General features: G+C 45.5%; 1 protein-coding gene across 2 annotated transcripts in view; it reads right to left on the reverse strand.

The window, feature by feature from the left end:
* Positions 1-18,263, reverse strand: part of LOC146176142 (potassium voltage-gated channel protein eag-like) — a 122,688-nt gene that overhangs the window by 14,075 nt on the left and 90,350 nt on the right. The window contains exons 2-7 of one of the 2 annotated variants that reach the window (XM_084582475.1): positions 10,625-10,987; positions 8,435-8,853; positions 7,414-7,779; positions 6,391-6,577; positions 5,185-5,405; positions 4,280-4,708 (exon numbers count right to left, since the gene is read on the reverse strand). In XM_084582475.1, the coding sequence (XP_084438601.1) occupies positions 4,280-4,708; positions 5,185-5,405; positions 6,391-6,577; positions 7,414-7,779; positions 8,435-8,853; positions 10,625-10,987 (1,985 nt within the window). Of the gene's footprint in view, positions 1-4,279; positions 4,709-5,184; positions 5,406-6,390; positions 6,578-7,413; positions 7,780-8,434; positions 8,857-10,624; positions 10,988-18,263 lie in introns of both variants that reach the window. The other variant, XM_084582474.1, reaches the window with a different exon arrangement.

An 18,263-nucleotide genomic window follows, 5' to 3' on the forward strand; every position in this document is an offset into this window, starting at 1 on the left:
TTCGCGACCGTGGTAAAGCGTCGGTCTGATCAATAGCCCCAGGCCCGGATCGGCTCTCACGTCAAACGCTCACAGGTATATAGGCAAACAGAGCTTTGGAAGGAAATAACAGCGCCTAGCCAGACGTGTCGTGTTTTGAGACACTCACTGGGCGAGCAGGTCAGGGGGAGCATGTGCAGCACCAAACACGCATATGCGTGCGCTTCGTTCGTTATTTGAGATATTTTGTTATTGAATGCACGTCCACTCACTGCTCATGCATGAAGCTGATTGAAGAAGAGTGCAGACAGCAGATGTTTCACTTCGGCCTCAGAATAGAGGCACTCTGAATGCAGTGTCGTGCTGCTGCGAATATCCCACATAAGCTGTATTTGTACGATCTTCCACTCCAATACATGCAAAGATAAGAAATTATCCGATTGTCACGCCAGTTGCGGAATTTTGGAGAATTATGCTCATGATTTTCAAAACACATAAAATGTAGATTACAGGGTGCCGCAAATATTTTAAGTCGCCGGCTCATATAGGAGCCGCCTCTCGTTGAAAATAACTGATGAAAGCGGTTGGCTGGTGAAAACAATGAATACATTTGACAACTACGAATGAACCCGGAGAAGTATCGCGAACAAATTGGAACTTGTAACCAATTCGGTGTTAGTTTATACTTTTCTTTTGTACTCCGGTGTAATTACACCGAATTGCTATCCATCGTCCTCAAAGCCGTTTCACGCTAGAAGCGGGACAACCATACACTTTTGCCATTATTTAAAAAAAAAAAGAAAGAAAGAAGGAAGAACAGAAGAAGAAACATCCAGCTGCAATCACAAGTGCTCATCTGGTTTTGCGGCATTCCAGCAGGTGTGTTATATCGTTCCGGATTTATTATGGTGTTGTCACTGCACACGCATACGGCAAGGCTTCGTGGTGCGCCGAGAAAATGCTCGAAAGGCATGTCGCCGTATCAAGCAAAACGGCTTCACCGGCAGCAAAACAAGGAAGGATGAGCAGAGGAGGGGGAATCAGGAGGACGAAAAGCAAAGGTTTCGCAGCTAGAAGACCGGCCGCGCCCTATGCGAGGAGGAGAGAGAGACAAAGCGATGCATAATGGAGACAGCCTCCTCCCCATCCAACCCTTCCGTGCGATTAAGGAGAAAAGAATCCGCCTCGCGTGCGGCGTGCCGAGCTGCATAGGGAATCCCTTTAGTCGCCTAAGACGACGACTACATAGCTGAAGCGGCTGGTGATGTGATGAAGGCAAGGACGTCCCTCGACCATGGCCCTGTTCTCTACGACCATGGCCCCCTTTCTCGTCGCTCGTCAAGGTAGAGAAGGAGTATGTGTGCGCGCGAGGAAGGGAAATAGGGAAAGAGCGCGCCGACATAGCCGAGCGATTGGGGCCAGGGGTGCGACGCTGGTCCGGGTCAAGGGCCTGAGAGAAGCCGCGGCGCGCGCTTTTTGGTTCGTCGCGATGCATCTCTCTGTCTTTGCTCCTTGCGTGTTTGTTTTTATTTTGGAGAGGGTCAGGTCAGTAATGGCAGTCAAAAAGACACGCCGTCGCTGGCTAGGGCTATAAATAGAAGGCGCGATTCGAGGGCCCGTAATTACGGGAAGCGACAAAACGAGGCGGCACGTTCTTGCGAGCTGGTGACGAGGAGGTGAGCGATATCGTATACCGTCGTCAATACCAGCCTTTCATCGTATAGCAGAGAAGAGCGAATGTTCTTTCTATGTCCACGGCAACAAACGACTGTTAACTGACCATCCCATCGGGCTTTCCAAAAGATGACCTCCCTCCCCTTTTTGGCCCCTCGCACAATGTCCCCTTTTGGTCGTGCTGAGTGATTCACTTTGCCCTCATTCCGTGCATGCCGTCATTCTGGGGCACATGAAGCCTGTCCGCATATATTCCACAGAGTTGAGCTTGTGGGATATAAATAGTTTCCTTGTTGTGAATAATATGTTTTTGTCTTCACGATCACTCAGATTGCACACTGTTTCTTGACATTATCCACCTTTCCGAATAAAACACTTTCTTTTACTTCGCTTCTAAATTAAAATATGACAGCTGTAAACAATTCGAATAGTTTGATGGTTTTTAATAATATTATATTTCATTGTCCTTGAAATTCTACCAGAACACTAATCTTATCCAACATTGCTGAAAATTGCTGAAGAAAGAGCTCAGGCAGTTATAAAACCACATTTGTTTTGCTGAAACATATTAAAGAAGGTTGTTGATTCATTTCTGGTAAGATGTGACGGGATTCGGCGACAAATTGGGCCATAGCAAGTAGCATCAGTACAAGTCCTTTGTTTTCCACTTTTATTTTAGAGCCTCTACTGATCATTATACTTTGTTTCACACTTTAATGAGGTTGTTTTGTTATCCGTTGTTTGCTTAGTTACAATTCCGAACAATTTTCTTGCACTAATGGTCACTTGCATTTTATGTAAAGCTAGCTTTGCTGCATAATGATATAACGTACAACAGTGCACGCTTTACAGGAGCATACGTAGCCTCGGCGTTTGGAAATCTCCCACGACCGTGTCTGTTCAAAACACAAGCCTTAATTATCTGATTTTATTTCATACGTTAGCACTGAAAATTATCATTATGCTTTGTTTCGCTCTTTAATGAGATAGTTTTGTTATTCGTTGTGTGCTTAGTTACAATTCCGAACAATTTTCTTGCACTGAAGGTCACTTGCATTTTTGTAAAGTTAGCTTTGCTGCATAATGATACAATGTGCAACAGTGCACGCTTTACAGGAGCATACGTATCCTCGGCGTTTGGAAATCTGCCACGACCGTGTCTGTTCAAAACACGAGCCTTAATTATCTGCACTTTATCTCATACGTTTAGACCACGTCTTTTGTTTTGGTTCAATAAAGTGAATAGCCTCAACAGAACGATATTGTTTCAAATTATTCCGAAGCAAGACGCATTTCAAACATTTCGTAACATTAGTTTTTCGATTATTTTCTACCGAGCGGAGCTATCGCAACGTAAAGATTTGAAGTCGCTCAAAGTACGCATACTGAAAAAAAAAAAAGCAAAGAGGAAAAATGAAGCTGCTCGAAATATGCGAATCTCGGCAGTTCAATATAGAGGGGTACCGAAGATGACGGAATGAAGCGAAGTTTAAATTAATGAAAGTCTTCTTAATCCACTTGATGCTGACGGCACAGACCCGCCGAGGTGGTGCAGTAGTTAGGGCACTCGATTGCTGTGCCCAAGGATGCGGGATTGAATTCCGGCCGCGGCAGTCGCTTCCCGATGGTGGCTAAAGCAAGACGCCCTTGTGCTGGGCGATGTCAGTTCACGTTAAAGAACCCCAGGTGGTCAAAATTTTCGAAGCCCTACGGTGTCTCTCATAGCCTGAGTCGCTTTGGGACTTTAGACCCCATAAACTAAAACCAAACCAAACCAGCTGACCATACAGAAGCGTCAGTTCACATAAACAAGAAGTTTTAATTAGGCGACTTCGCAGTAATGAGAGAATTACGGAGCCCGTTATGGAGAGCATTTTGGCGGGCTAGTTGGTGAATGAAGAACGCAGAAAAAACAGCACGAAAACAAGGACGTGACAACACAAGATAGGCGCTGTGCTGTGTTGTCATGCACTTATTTTCGCTCTGAATTATCCCCGTTCCCCACCATGGAAACCGACGCCTTAATCTCAGGAAAATACAGGGGGTGTATTGTGTTAAGTTGCACAAAAGCAGCTAAAGCTACCGTGTGATAATCACTTGAAAAATATCTGTCGCACTTGATGAAATATAATTAATCAAATCTATATCTTGTTTAAGAAATTCGACTAGTTTGGAAACCTTAAAATACGGGACAGATCAATAAAGCCCCCCCCCCCCCCCCCCCCCCACCTCCAGCTTCTGAAAGCCGGGTTATTTATTTTACTGATACAATTGATATTGATATTGGTGAGCAAAGATACAATCAAAAAAGGTACAACAAAGTTACACGAGCTTCATGGTAGGGAAAACAGATGATTTAAAAAACAAACAAGGTTTCACATGATGGTTGAGAAGGGGATGTGTTTATTGTAAAACAAAATAAAACGAAACAAAAAGCGTTTTACTTAGTGTTATGAAATTTCTGCTTGAGAATGAGAAGTAGCTAACAGTGAGGTCTTCTCCGCATTCGAAACATAAGAAGACACACTCACCCACCCGCCTGCCTTTATATGGCGATCGCTGAAGAAGCGATAAAAATGTAGTGAGGGAAAGAGAGAAAAGCAATGAGGGTGAAAGAGACACTCACCCTGTGCCTGAGGTTGTATGTGAGCAGTAGGTTGCGCGCGAAGGAGTTTGCAAACGCGTGGTAGAAGTTGAGCACTTCGAGCAGCTTGTCGCGCTTGATAGAGTGCAGGTCGCAGTAGGTGAGTGCGCGCACGTTGGCGCACGATTGTCCGATGGTGGGCTCCTTCCAAAAGGCATCTCCGAAAACGTCGCCCCGACCGAGGATGGCCACGACTTCGTCGTCCTGGACCACTTCCAGCGAACCGGCGACCACGAATGACAGAGTGTCGATGCTCTCGCCCGTGTGGTAGAGCAGGTCTCCGGGCGCCGAGTGGTCCATGCTAAAATACATGGCCAGCGCGCGCAGGCAGCCGTCGCTCGCGAGCCGGAAGGCCGGGTGCTCGTTGAACACCTTGCGGTTGAGGTGCACGCAGATGTCCGCCGTCATGTCCTGCGTGAGAATTCACGCAGTTCACATATCGGGCAGGAAAGGTAAAGCCTCAAGAGAAAGCTTAAGGACTGACATCCTCATTCCAATGCGTGATGAACTTACGAAAGTTCTGATTATTTACTCGCTGCATTAAATTAGGTGAAACTTGTTCCTTCGAAGCAGAATTAAAGTATACTGGTTGTTTCAAGTTTCGCGTAGATGAAAGGCATCAGTTTTTTTTCTTCTAAACGTTTAGTGATCTTCTATACAAGTTAATAAAATTAAATTTCATTTTTAGACCTAAACCTTCAGAGAGAAAGTAGACGCTGTGCTTTTGGGCACAAGTAAAGCTTTGGGGTAAGACTGAACTGTACCTGTTAAAGCATTCAAAACGGACAGCATAGCAAAAGAAAGTAAATAAAAGAAGCTAGGAAGAAAGGAGGAACGAGAGAGAAATGGAGAGAGAAAAGAAGTGAGGGAATAAAGAGCCTCTGTACCTTTGGGCAGTAGCTGAGCACCTTCTTGGTGTCGATGCCCTTGCTCATTGCCCAGGTGGAGACCACATAGTCCATGACGCGCTCGCTCAGAGCCCGCGGAACCTCGTGCAGCTTCATGAACTCGCGCACGTTATTTAGCATTTCGTGGTAGCGCGCTGTCGCTGACGTCATCTGCTGGATGATGGTCGTCACGTGGCCGAAGATGGTCGCGTACAGCAGCGCTGCGATGGACCGAAATTAGAATCACGACGTGACACCACAGCACTAAGACATGCTCGCAAACACGAGTTGAACGTTCTGACAGTGCTGCAATCCCGGTGGGGACCATTGCTTAACAATTTTCCGCAGCTATAATATTGATCAGCCTGTCTTGCACGTTTTGAGAAAAGCCTTGCTATTAGAACTGCGTTGAACGTGACAGCCATGGCCATATTGTGTCACTCATATCTACCGCGCTCAAGAAAGCAACATGTCACAGTATGCGAGTAGTACTTTATGCGTTGGCTTACGAGCTCCATTGGAATTAAAAACCGGCGACTGTGTCATGCACCTGCTACCTGTTATGGTTGGTGCACGGGAGATCCACCTGCCCAGGTGGCAACGTGAACAAAGATAAATCGCTCTTAGACGAGAAAGGAGTGCAAGGCAGAAAGGGGGCTGCACGGGAAGAACACATAGGGTACAGTGGAAGTGAGTGGTACTAATCATTACGTGTGGGCTACTAGATGGCGTGTGAGAGTGCATAGTGTGTGCGGTTGTGCATGGCAGCTAACAACATGATTCTTATGCTATCGCCTTGTCACAGCTAATGGTAATTAGGTGTCTTCCATGTTTCTGCACGCATGAAGTGAATGGATAGTTTGTACCGCGTACTGGAAAAAATATATCTCACCAAATACGACTCAAAGGACTTGGAGCCAGTGCACTCGACGGGCTCAATTCATTAAACTAGTCAAAGTTGTGATCTATGGTGGAGAGAGGACAAGAAATAATTCCTGACGACCATCGAGCAAAATGAACAAGGGTAGAGGGAAGCTTTAGTGGCTAGCGCAATACGGCTTCCGCCAACCGATGTTCATCTTGCGTCGTGTAGTTTGAGTTGCGCTATTCACAGTAATGTATAGTCATCATGAACTATTCTTCATTAATAGATTATGTGCGCCCTGTAAGGTTAAGCGAGCTGGGTGGCCGGGTTTGTTAGCTCACCTCCAATAATCATCATGCATATAGTGAAGACCTTCTCGTTGTCGGTCTCCGCGGCCACGTTGCCGAAGCCGACGCTCGTCATGCACGTCATGGTGTAGTAGAGTGACGTCACATACATGGTGCCGCGAGGAGGTCCACCAACAAGCTCCGCCTTCAGGCCGTGGTGAGAGTCGTTCACATAGCGGACCTGCGAACGCCAGCGGACGCCGTCACCGCTCCGTCTCACCCATTCATTTGCGCTCAGGACAAAGCCATCTCATGATTCGCTTTGGTGTGCTGCTGCGCATGCGTCGACCGTAGAACATTAGTCTACGATCGACGTCGTTGATTCGAAAGGAAATATTGTACCTCATGGAAGTCTTTTATAAAATACACAATTACATTCTATAAAAATTTAATCTTGCTTCCACTACAGAAAGGTTAGAACATTGATTTCAGTTCGTAAGTTCAGCTCGGTTTGGTTTGTGAGGTTTAACAACCCAAAACAGCTCAGGCTGCGAGAGACGCCGTAGTGGAGGGCTCCGGAAATTTCCACCAACCCCGAGGGATTCTTTAACGCACATAGACATCGCACAGCACACGGGCGCCTTTCTCTTCGCCTCCATCAAAAAGTTGCCGCCGCGGCCGGGATTCGGTCCCGCGTCCCTGAATTCACCAGTCGAGTTCGCTAACCACTGAACCACCGCAGCGGGGCTTCAGTTCGTAAGTGTAAGGGGCCTGCGTCCTATGAGGTAATACATGGGCACTTATTAAGCATGCGTAGTTGTTGAATCAGAGGAAGAATCTGTCTGTGCGAGGCACTGTCGTCCTGTGTCAAGGCAACAACGCATGAATGCCGATCTTGGCTCGGGAAATGCATAAAAGAACACTGCTATGTGCGAGAGTTTCAGCTGGTACATTTGTCCGTCAGAGTATACCTTCCACGGTAACACTTCTATGTACACATTATCGCCTTACTCTCTGCGATGCCGCTGTTCAGTTACAGACCGACGTGATGAACTAATTCTTGTGTGACACGCGTACCTTGAATTGCGACTGCGTCACGTTGGCGAGTTTCCATAGCCAGCTGAACTGGACGCCATTCTCGGCGTCACTGCGGCCGATGCTGTACCAGATGCAGGCGAGCCAGTGGGCGACCAGCATGTAGAAGCAGAGCAACAGGATGAGCATGGCGGCGCCGTACTCTAGGTAGCGGTCCAGTTTGCGCACCACGCGACCCAGCCTCAGCAGGCGCACAACTTTGAGCGCGCTGAAGAGACTGCCGATGCCCTGCTGGTCCTCGCCGTTGTCGAAGGCGTTGAACACGTCGTACGGTAGGCACGACAGCAGGTCGATGGTGAACCACGACTTGAGGTAGTTCATGCGGATTATCTTCGGGTCGGACACCACCTTGACAAAGACGGAGAAAACATAACTCATAATGTGCAACGTGCTTGTAAGGAATGTCTTGGCATGATAGGCACAAAGGAGGCGAATACTTTTTCGACTATTGTACGAGGTAACTGAGTGCATTAACTATCATAATCCTCGCTGAAGATGTCACATTTAACGAGGAAGATAAGGTTGTCCTCATTGTGGTTTCTCATGTCATGTTATATCTCTGTGTTCAATGGCGATTTTCTTGCTATATTTCGCATGACTAAGGGACTGGGAAAAATAATGGGGGTAGGGGGGGGGGGGGAGCAGTGAACTACATAATGTTGAGAATGCGAGAGCTTTAACTCCTCCGCCACTTTTGTACGTTGCATGCGGTCAGCCTCTGCAGTCGGGCGTACTCCATCTTAAGCTACACACTTTCCTGGTTCCTCCCCTTGCTCTCTGGTTTCTCCACTACGCTAGAGACACCCATCTTTGGTTGTGGCCAATTCCAGTCTGATGCACGGAGATGTCTATAAATATGTCTGCACACAACCAAGTGCAGATACCAACTCAACGTCTCACATGACCCTTGGCATCACACACCACTTTGATCCATTTAATGACACGCAACCCTAGCAAATACAAAATCAAAAGAAGCGGGTCATGAACACTGCTGCCTCTGTACCTCCCCTCCAGGTCCGACGAACGTAGTGTGGAAGTTGAGCACGATGTCGATGAAGAAGATGACGTCGACTATGGAGTCGAGGACGAGCAGGCTCACGTCCTCGCTCGTCTTGTTCTTGAAGGCCACGTTGTAGGGCACCATGATGGCCGTGTAGAAGGTGAGACACAGGATCACCCAGTCCCAGATGGCCTTGAACGCGCAGTAGTGGAGCAGGATGTGCGGCGGCGTCTTGGGCGCCTCCTGGCGGTACTGGGGAAGCACCTCGGCGTTGAGGCTCATCATGTGCGCGATCTGCGACTGACGAGACGACACGCCTCCGGTGTCCGCCTTGATGGCGGCCGGAAGGTGCGACGAGAACTGCACCAGCACCGACCGGCTGCGCGTCACCGAGCGGGCCAGGCGAGCGAACTTGCTCAGGCCTGCTGCGAGTACCGCAGGGTCAGAGACCCAGCGGGGGACGGGTTAGGGTGGGTGGTTAAAGAGAACGATTAGTACCATCGCCATCACGAGTGCAAGAATCGCCACAGCATTGCAGTGTGATCATTATCATCATACGCTGGCTACATCTACATAAAGAAAGAGGCCGGTTCCATATACTATAACCTTCTCTCAGCCCTGTACATTGTCCTAACCCCAGCAGATTTTATATTGGGGGATAGCATAACTCCAATATTCACCATCACTACTACGGCCAAGTTGTTAAGATGCCTGAATAAGGTGCACGTTCAACGTTTCCTCAACAAATCACAGAACTGATTTTACAAAAGAACCATGAACTATAGCACATGTAACTCCACTCTTTTATGTAGTAGTCCTCAATTGCAGACTTCATGAAAATGAAGCTGAAGTAAACACAATTTCAGCTGCGCTTCACTTGCCTTCTTCAATCCGTGTCTGATATTTCCCCATTTACGTCACTCACGTGCACAACTCACAACTGCTATCTTGCCCCATTTCCAGTTCTCTTAAAGCAGTTACTTTTGTGAGACACCGCATATCGCTCTCTTCTTTAGGCTAATATTTATTTCTCTCGAAGAAAAATCGGACCTGGTTTCGGATCACTTTACATAGACTGTCCAACTCTTGTTTATAGCGCCCGGGTGGCACATTACATTTCGAATATACTGACATCTTTTCGCAACTAGAAAGTCCTAGATGCATAGCTTTCGCAGAAATAGAGCCTCAAAGAAGTACTTAGCCAGGTAGGCACGATCATTTTTGTTCAAAATAATTAACAACTTTTCAACACAAATTTCATCGCCTCATGCGCAGTGGTTCAGCACTGTGTCACTCTTAGAGACAGGGGTAAATATCTTGGGCAGTACTAGGCGTGGACTCGTTGTTCGTTTTGGGAACAGGCAGCGTGACAGCGCTATGACGACATGACAGTCACCGGATAATCACTGTTCATACATGGCAGTTGTTAGCTCTTGTTATAGCGACATCCCTCATTTACACCCCCATTTACGTTGGCAACAACCATTATTCAGTCGGTCTCAATTGTTTTGACCGCTTGTATACACGTGAAGCTCTTAAAATGAGAACATAATTCGCAGCTACATTGCACAACGTAATAGACCAGAAAGCTGAAAACTGCATGTTCTGCAACGGTTTTGTCGCGTCACAAGATTGAGTATGTGAAATAACGTGGCACAGTTGATATCGCCACAAACGATGAATCTGAACATGGAAAAATGTAATTTTATTTGTTCTCCTTGCGATTATGATCGGTTTTTAAAGCAAAAATGCACCTTTGGCCGAGGAGCTCCGAGTCAGCCATCATTCCTTTAAGAGCGTTAGCACTATTCGGTGCAAATGTCGACCACCTTGTGGATCCGTTTCTCTGACCTTCAGCCTAGTTTCAATGTCAAGCCATGACAACATAACTGTTATATGGTTATATAGCGTACGCCTAATTTAACAGCCACAAATGTTACATGGCTGGATAGCTTATGCTGAGTATAATCGTCATGGACAGATTCTTGGTATTAATTACAGTTATTATTTAATTATGATTAAAATTGAACATCAAACTACATCATTATCATTTGTATAGCTTGTGACTGGCGTAATTTCACTGTGCTAATTGTAGGTTTTATTTAATTATTGTTCTTTGAAAATTTTTAGGCAGCGTGATGCAAAAATCACAAACGCAAGCGGCAACGGGAGGGGGAAACTGATTGCGCATACCCTTGGAGACATCGTCTTCGAGGGGCTGCTTGAGCGCCGTAATGTCGCGGAAGGTGAGCAAAAATAACACCACCAGGTCCTTCTCGTTCTTGATGGGTGCCACGTGCAGGAGAAGCCATAGCGGCGTGCGATTCTTCTTGTAGAGCAAGATCTCCAGCTGGTCCTGGGCGTGCGCGTCCAGGCAGTGCTCCAGCTTGCCGATGGTCGGCCGGTCGGTCAGCTCGCCGTACATGAAGCTGCAGCGGCAGCTCTTCTGCATCACTTCGGCCCGGTTATAGCCGGAGATCTTGCAGAAGCTCTCCGAGCAGTACACGATCGGGTAGTCCACGATCTGCGCGTTGGCCAACAGGAAGCTGCAATCGGCTGCGAGAGAGAAAAAAACAACAACATTCGTAAGCTGGTTTCACCATTGTTAATTTAAACAGCGCGAACAGGAAGACACAGGACAAGATAAAAGGAAGCCAACTCGCCCAACAAAGTATCTTGGTTTCACCACTCTCTCGTGCTCTGGGTGTCCAACGATGATTATTCTTAACAGCAACCAAACAGATGCAAATGTGCAGGTTATGTACAGACCTTCAAAAGGAGTTTCCGTCGATTGATGGAATTCACTATTCTGAAGAACGATGGGGCCTCTGTTCTCGACAGCACTGACATAACACTTTTATGCAGATCAGGTGCACATCCCATTTCTGCTCTAAGTAGATAGGCCGTAACACGAATATTAGGTTGCGTAGCGATAGGCTACGCAACCTAGCTAATATAATAATAATAAAATGTCAAAAATTGATTAGCTTTTTGAGTGCCTGTTACTGTTGTTTTTTGTTTTTCATTTTTTAATTTGTTGAACTTTTTCAGTGCTTCTTACTGTTGTATTTTTCTATTGTTAATTTGAATCTTTGAGTGGAAAAAACAATTTCATCTGTACCGCGCTGTTTCCCCTGTGTACAAATTGTATGGGGCTCTGAACCTGGTCAGGTGCAAGTACGCACGTTTTGTTCGGGGTCCTTTAGTTTCTGTGTAAGGAAACTAAGAATAAACTTCAAACTTCAAGCTCTGAAGGTGACTGCGTCCGTTGGCCGTAAACTGGAACAGTCTATGCGTTCTTTTATTAATACAGCGAAGCTTTACGCGAGCTAAACATTAGACGTCAATAGCGAGAAGGCTGAACTTGTATTGACATACGGGTTTACAAGTTACAGCGAGCCTGTAGCCTTGTGAATTTGGTGCAAATTTAGCAGAGGCGCGCTGTAGAACGAGTACAATACCCCTGGCAAACTACTCCATGATATAAGGCCGAAATGGGAAAGGCAGGGAAACCGCGATAAGGGTGAAAGCATTAGATAACACATTCATACGCGAACAGTGAGATATCCGGTCATTCACATGAACTTTGTAAAAAAATAGATCACCAGCAGAAACATCCACGGAGAAAACACAAGCTCGTGTTCCTTAAGTGCGATAAAACATAATGTCTAATCAATTAATTCGCTCAGGCAAACTGGCTCCTGTTCCGGTCCCTTGGCTATTCCTGTTATTGCGTTTTGGTCCATCGTTTAAGGGAACCTCCTTTTTGAGTCGCACGTACTACGTCTCAGTCAGTTAATCGATAATGTACACTTTTCATTTACATTTTTTACCGTCTAGCATTGTGAAGCCTAACTCTATCATGGATGTGGACTTTGCCGGATTGCAGGAGTTAAAAATGCATGGTAAAACCACTGGCTCCACATACACGCTGTACTTGCAAACAGAATTGTCTGTGGAAATAGTTAACACAGTACTGGTAAAGCCGGCGGTCCTCACTGTCAACGTACTCTGGACAACTTTTAGGACATTTAAAATGAACGTGCGAGTATCGACCGGCAATGCCGAGTATCGACCGGCAATGTGACGGAGCACAGCCGTGAAATGTGTGAGAGAACGTGCGCTCTCGCGCAACGAGAGCAGTCCACTGCAATGTCCTTTGCAAGTTTTGCAAGGCTGTTACGGATGACGGACCTCACCTCACATGTTCAACCCCCCCCCCCCCCCCCCCCCCCCTTTCATGAAAACTTCGCATGAAAGCTTTTTTCGCTGATAAGATGAAAATAAAAAAGAATAAAGCATCGATGATGTTTTTTCTCACGAAATGACACTTTCTTAACACCATTTTGACAGATAGGTCTGCTTTCCACTTAAATTTTACGTCAGCATCTATGTATTGCAGATACTTTATTTTATAGGGAATGAACTATAAACTATCGAAAGGAATAGTTTAGAAATCTAGTCGCATTCAGATTCAGAAACATGCGTACTGTTTTCACGACTAGCCTTGCCTGTGGAATTGCACTACGATTTTATTGCATTTTTATCCAGTGGAATTGTACGACGATTTTATTGCATTTTTATCCGAATTGACTCGAGCGATGACAAGCCTTCATTGAGAAATCGGCCAGCAGTCACGATGGACAGTTCTAATAGAAATGCTTTGAAAAAGTATCGATGCTGTAATTGGAGAAGACTCATTCGCGCTCCAAATCGTCCTCACGAATTCAGACCTGGCCGACAGGTCCTTAATCACGTTTTCTTATCTATTATTATTATTTTTTCATGTGAAACGGGTTAGTAAGTGGAGGGATATATAGTGAAGATGTTGTTGCCTGGCTATGCGCTTCGAACGCGCCATTAGTAAGGAGGAGAAGAGAGGGTAGGAGAAGAGGAGGAAAAGAAGGAAGATGGCAGGCTAGACACTGCACGCATCCACGTGTCGTCCGTCCGGAGCAGTCCCGGGAAAATGGCCTCCCATTCACCAAATTGCTCAACTTAATTTTTTTTTCCTCCGCTCTACTTCCTCGCTTCTTGTTCAACAGGAGCGGCTAATATGCAGCTCACTCTGTGGGCTATTATGCTGGCGAAGGAGAAAAGAGAAAAGTGCAGGAAAAGAATAAACGAATCGGGAAGTGAATAAAAAATAGACAAAAAACCTTAAATGGGGGGAAACAAGGCACCGGGTCGGGGTTGGATGGTTCTTCGGAAGTGCTTTGAGACCGGAAACGGCGCGGGTCAAGGCGGTTGTGCCTCTCTCTAGCAACTCGCACAAGAAGCTCACATCAGGGCGTGCCGCACTTCTTGTCTTCTCACTACTGCTTCCGCAGGAGTCTGCGTGCTGCCCCGGCTGCTGCGGAAAACGAGCCGCTGCAGGCCGCGGAGACGAATAATAATCGACCCCCCTCTGCGTCAAGCTTGAAAGGTTGGCGCTGCGGGAGACCAGGTTCCGATAAGGGACCTCGTTTGCGAGCCTGCAGTCCCGCACGACGCCTGCACCTCACACGTCTTGTATCTATTTTTTATTTTCTCTGTTCACAACGACGAACAGGTGGATACGAGGGAAGAAGACTGGAATGTCGGGCCTGGGTGAGGACGCAAAAGAATAAAAAAAAAATGCGCAAGGTTACAGAAGGTGCAGAGGTGACGTCAGCGGCTGACTTGGTAACAAGGTGCCCGCTAGAAGGATCGTACCATTTTATGATCGGTCGTTGCTCGCTTGTTGATCAGTAAAGATGGGGTACAGGTACAATACGACACGAGACGATATAAATGGTGCTTTGTTCTAGAGATTACACATTATTTAAAATAAAATGCCATCTAGTTAGTCAACACTGGTTTTGGAGTTGGGGTGTCTATAATAATAATAATAATATATATATATATATATATATATATATATATATATATATATATATATATATATATATATATATATATATATATTACATTTATAATATAATATGGACATGACTACTATACTGTTGAGGAACATATGAAGAGGCGCCGCAGTCAAAAGCTACCAGAGGGTTCTCATACCCTGTGTGCAGTGAACGTATCAGATTAGCCTTCTAGTACTACTCGCCTGGCATTACTGTACCGGATTCGGTTCCTTCCGGTTGTTTGAAGGGTCCGCCCAACGATTCTAAAGCTGACCGCAGCATTTTTGTTTCTCGCTGCTGACAGTACGTGGCCTGCTTATGAAATGTGAGGGAGTTACTGCGCCTTCCAGTTCTTAAAAAAAAAAAATCGTTTCCACTTTCGGGGAAAGAGAATGACACAGTACCCGTCCCATTTCTAGCTGGACACTTCAACCGCGCCGTGCTTGAAGGAAGGAATAAAGATTGACGTGAAAGAAGAAAGGTGTGACATAGTGTAGCCCCTCTAGCGCATGCATTTAAGCCAAGTATACATTACTGGAAAGGGCGGGGTTCCAGTCACTCAGCGCCTGTGATCATGGTATTCAGAAAGTTGAGATCATGATTTTTATTGTCGAGCATGTCCTGCGTGATTTCCAGATGGCGTTCCTTCAGCTAATTTGTTAGAAGTTTCGGTACGAACTTTGCGGTAGTTCTCATGCCCAAATCTTTAGTCAAATTGAACGTACGGATCCAATGTTTACTCTTATCTCGTTCGCAAGTTCTCGGACTATAATGCGACGGTCCTCCATGACCAAAGTCCGCACTTGTTGAATGACATTTTCATTCCGGCTTTTTGACAGTCTGCCTGAACGTGGGGCACTGTCCAATGATGTGCAGTCATCTTTGATGGCATTATCCCCGAAAGCCTGCCGAATCTTGCGAATGGTTTCGTCTTGGGTATCACTGAGATTCTGGCAGAATTTGATGCGATTTCGTTGCTCATATTATTCCGCCATCGTACAACTTGCTGAAAAAATTGCGAGGGACTTTAGCGACTAAAGTAGTGAAAGGCGAAAGCCTGAGTGCCGCATCCTGCTACGCAACTGGCACTAATTTAGTAATTGATTAGTTATTAATTAGGCTTTAAGTAGGCAAATAATTACTTAATTATTCAACTATTAGGTTATTATATAATAACTTAACGAATTACTTTAATTAGTCATTAATCAGCAATTCATTATTTGTCATTTGTTAGTAATTGCTCATTGATTGGCATATGGCCACATAAGGTACGCATTTGCGCATACTGTGGTGGTGCTCTGTGATTGGTTGAGACCTCTATGACGTCATCAGAGCCGCCGCAAAAGCGGGAAACATTTTGTCCACGACAGCATGAGCCATTACAGGCTTTCGCCTTAATATACGACGACCGCACACCACATGTCAATTTTGAGTGCTAGCGACTGACCCTTTCTGCGGGCTGGAAAAATATCGCGCATTCACATGAATGACCCCTCTACATGTCTAGTGAAGGAAGTCTCCAACGCTTCATTGGTTTATGTGGGATAGAAGAATGCTCGACACTTTTTGAACGCATCTCGTATATATACTATATGGGCTCCAGGTCTTCCACTGCGCAAGACATTATATCCAGTGTTTTCACCGAATAATTGATACGTTTAATATATCATCGTATTTTGAGCTGATCCGACATAATATATCCAGACCTGTTTGTGCAAGGCTTTGGACTTAGTGCACCTGTATGCGAGGCAATTATTTGCCCGTTGCTACTTCTTTTGCGATTGTTCCCATCCGATTATTAATGAAAAAGCAGTAATCCGGAGGTTCAGCGCCTAGTAAAATTGGCTAACGTTTACATGTACTCATGTAGTGCTTTCTTAATACGAAAAAACAAAACAAAAAACATCGCATTGGAGCAGATTAGAATCGGTTGGCTTATACTTCGCGTATTAACAGAGGCGAAACGCTAAAGGCGCCCATAAGCTGTGCAGCATCAGTACATGTTAGTTGTCCTTAACATCGTCGAAATGATTATATAGCGCTCTGCTACGGTAACCTTTTCTCTCGCCTGAAACCAATTTTCCTCATGTATACATCAAAAACTATTTTCATTTACTGTACGCTGATATCACTCAGAGCGCCCTGGCTATTCTCCTCCACCGAAACACGGCCTCTGCAGCCTGTGTGGACGCTATGGACGTTGTCACATTTTGCTTATTTTATCGAACATCTAGAGTCCCGAATTTAAAAACCTCAGCACTGCCAGATTGACCGACGCATTTATAAAACAGAGAGCTCAATAATTCCCACTACCTGGTATTTTCAGATTGCACAAATGTGCAAGTTCGTGGGTATTTTTTGGATTTTGTCAAAGCAAAACTTTGGTCACCTCGTGTAGTTGTAAATTGTAATTATCGTCGTTTGAGAATAAAATGTTTTGTGTAAACTGGCTTAACACGCGATTTGAAATTGCTGGGAGTGTTTATTACCACTCATACACTGTTTGTCGTCGTCTCTGTATAACAGGGGTAAGTTTGTCAAGCTACCCATAAAGTAAATATTTATTATTTTTCATTCACTCCCTCATATCCTTCAGAACAGGAAACACAACCGTCGGATCACCGTGGGGTATAAAGTAAGAGGAAGACGAGACAAATGCTGCTGCAACGATGTTGCTCCATCGAGGACTGAAAAAAAAAATATTAAAAAAAAAAAAATTAGCTGGGTGTAACTCCGCTTGATCCAATTAAGAAATGCGAAAGCCCTGTTTGGCATGGATTGGAATGGCTTTGCTTGGTGATTTAGCATTGGTAGAGTGGTACAGAGTTAAACAGTTCGTTAAAGTGGGCCGCATACAATTGGAGGTTTATATGTCGTCAGTTGAATCTGTTTTAAAGTGGGCTCCAACTTGACTAACGAATGGATGCTAAAATGGAAACGAAATGGTATGACGTCACTTTAAGCACTGCACAAAGAACGGTTGCGTCACAATTGTGATACGAAAGAGGAAAAATCTGGCCCCACATGGAGGTCAGTTCACCGCCGGTGTCGACGGGCTCCTCCTCGGCACTGGCCGTGCCCCGCTAGTAAAGTCGCACGAGCAAATAGCACGGGGGTATCTGCTGTGCGTGCCGTCGTCCCACGCGCCGCTTCGTCAGCTCGACAACGGCTGACGTCACGGTTGCTATAGTAACCAGCGAGGTACAGGGAAGATTTTTGCTAGGCTCTGAGGTTCATATGACAACTTTCGCGCTGAATATATCGGCACACGACTTCGCCTTCGTTCCGCACTGGAACGTTTGGTAGCCGCCTAATTTTGTAGTGTATCGCAAAAAGGAACAAAATTACTACTTAATGTTCCTTTCGCGACGCTATTTTCAAATCCCTTTATTCCTCCGAAGTTGAGCGGGGAAATTTTGCACATAGCTGTACTCCATTAGACAACCTTTGCTTTGCTTCCTAAGCCCAAGAAGCGCTCGAAATGAGGAACAGAAAAAAAGAAAGAAAAACAGAAAAGAAAAGAAAACACAGGATCGCAATGAGGAAAGTTTAATGAAAGACGAACATAAAAGATGCGAGAAGAATGCAATAAGCCCGCAACGCGGAAAGAACACCGGCTCTGATAACCTAATGGCCAAAGGGAAATACCCGACGTCGTGCATGGCTGTCATCATGCTTTGAGCACAAGCAAACGTTCGAAAGCCATTACGTCTTGCTTCTTTTTTTCTGTTGTCACCGTTCGGTCGCTTATATCTTCGTTCCCTACAATTTTTTTTTTACACATAACGGCATCGATCGCTTGAGGAATGCAGATGTTTAAAAATAAAAAAAATGTGATACTGCAGGAGACAAATGTGGACTAACAGAAGTAACAGTGGAATAAAAACTGTGTTATTGGGACACAAGGTAGCGTAACAAGGAGTGAGAATGATTATTTGATACACTCTATT

This window comes from Amblyomma maculatum, chromosome 10 (assembly GCF_055883805.1).
Source record: "Amblyomma maculatum isolate TAMU_Amacu chromosome 10, ASM5588380v1, whole genome shotgun sequence".
NCBI classification, from domain to species: Eukaryota; Metazoa; Arthropoda; class Arachnida; order Ixodida; family Ixodidae; genus Amblyomma; species Amblyomma maculatum.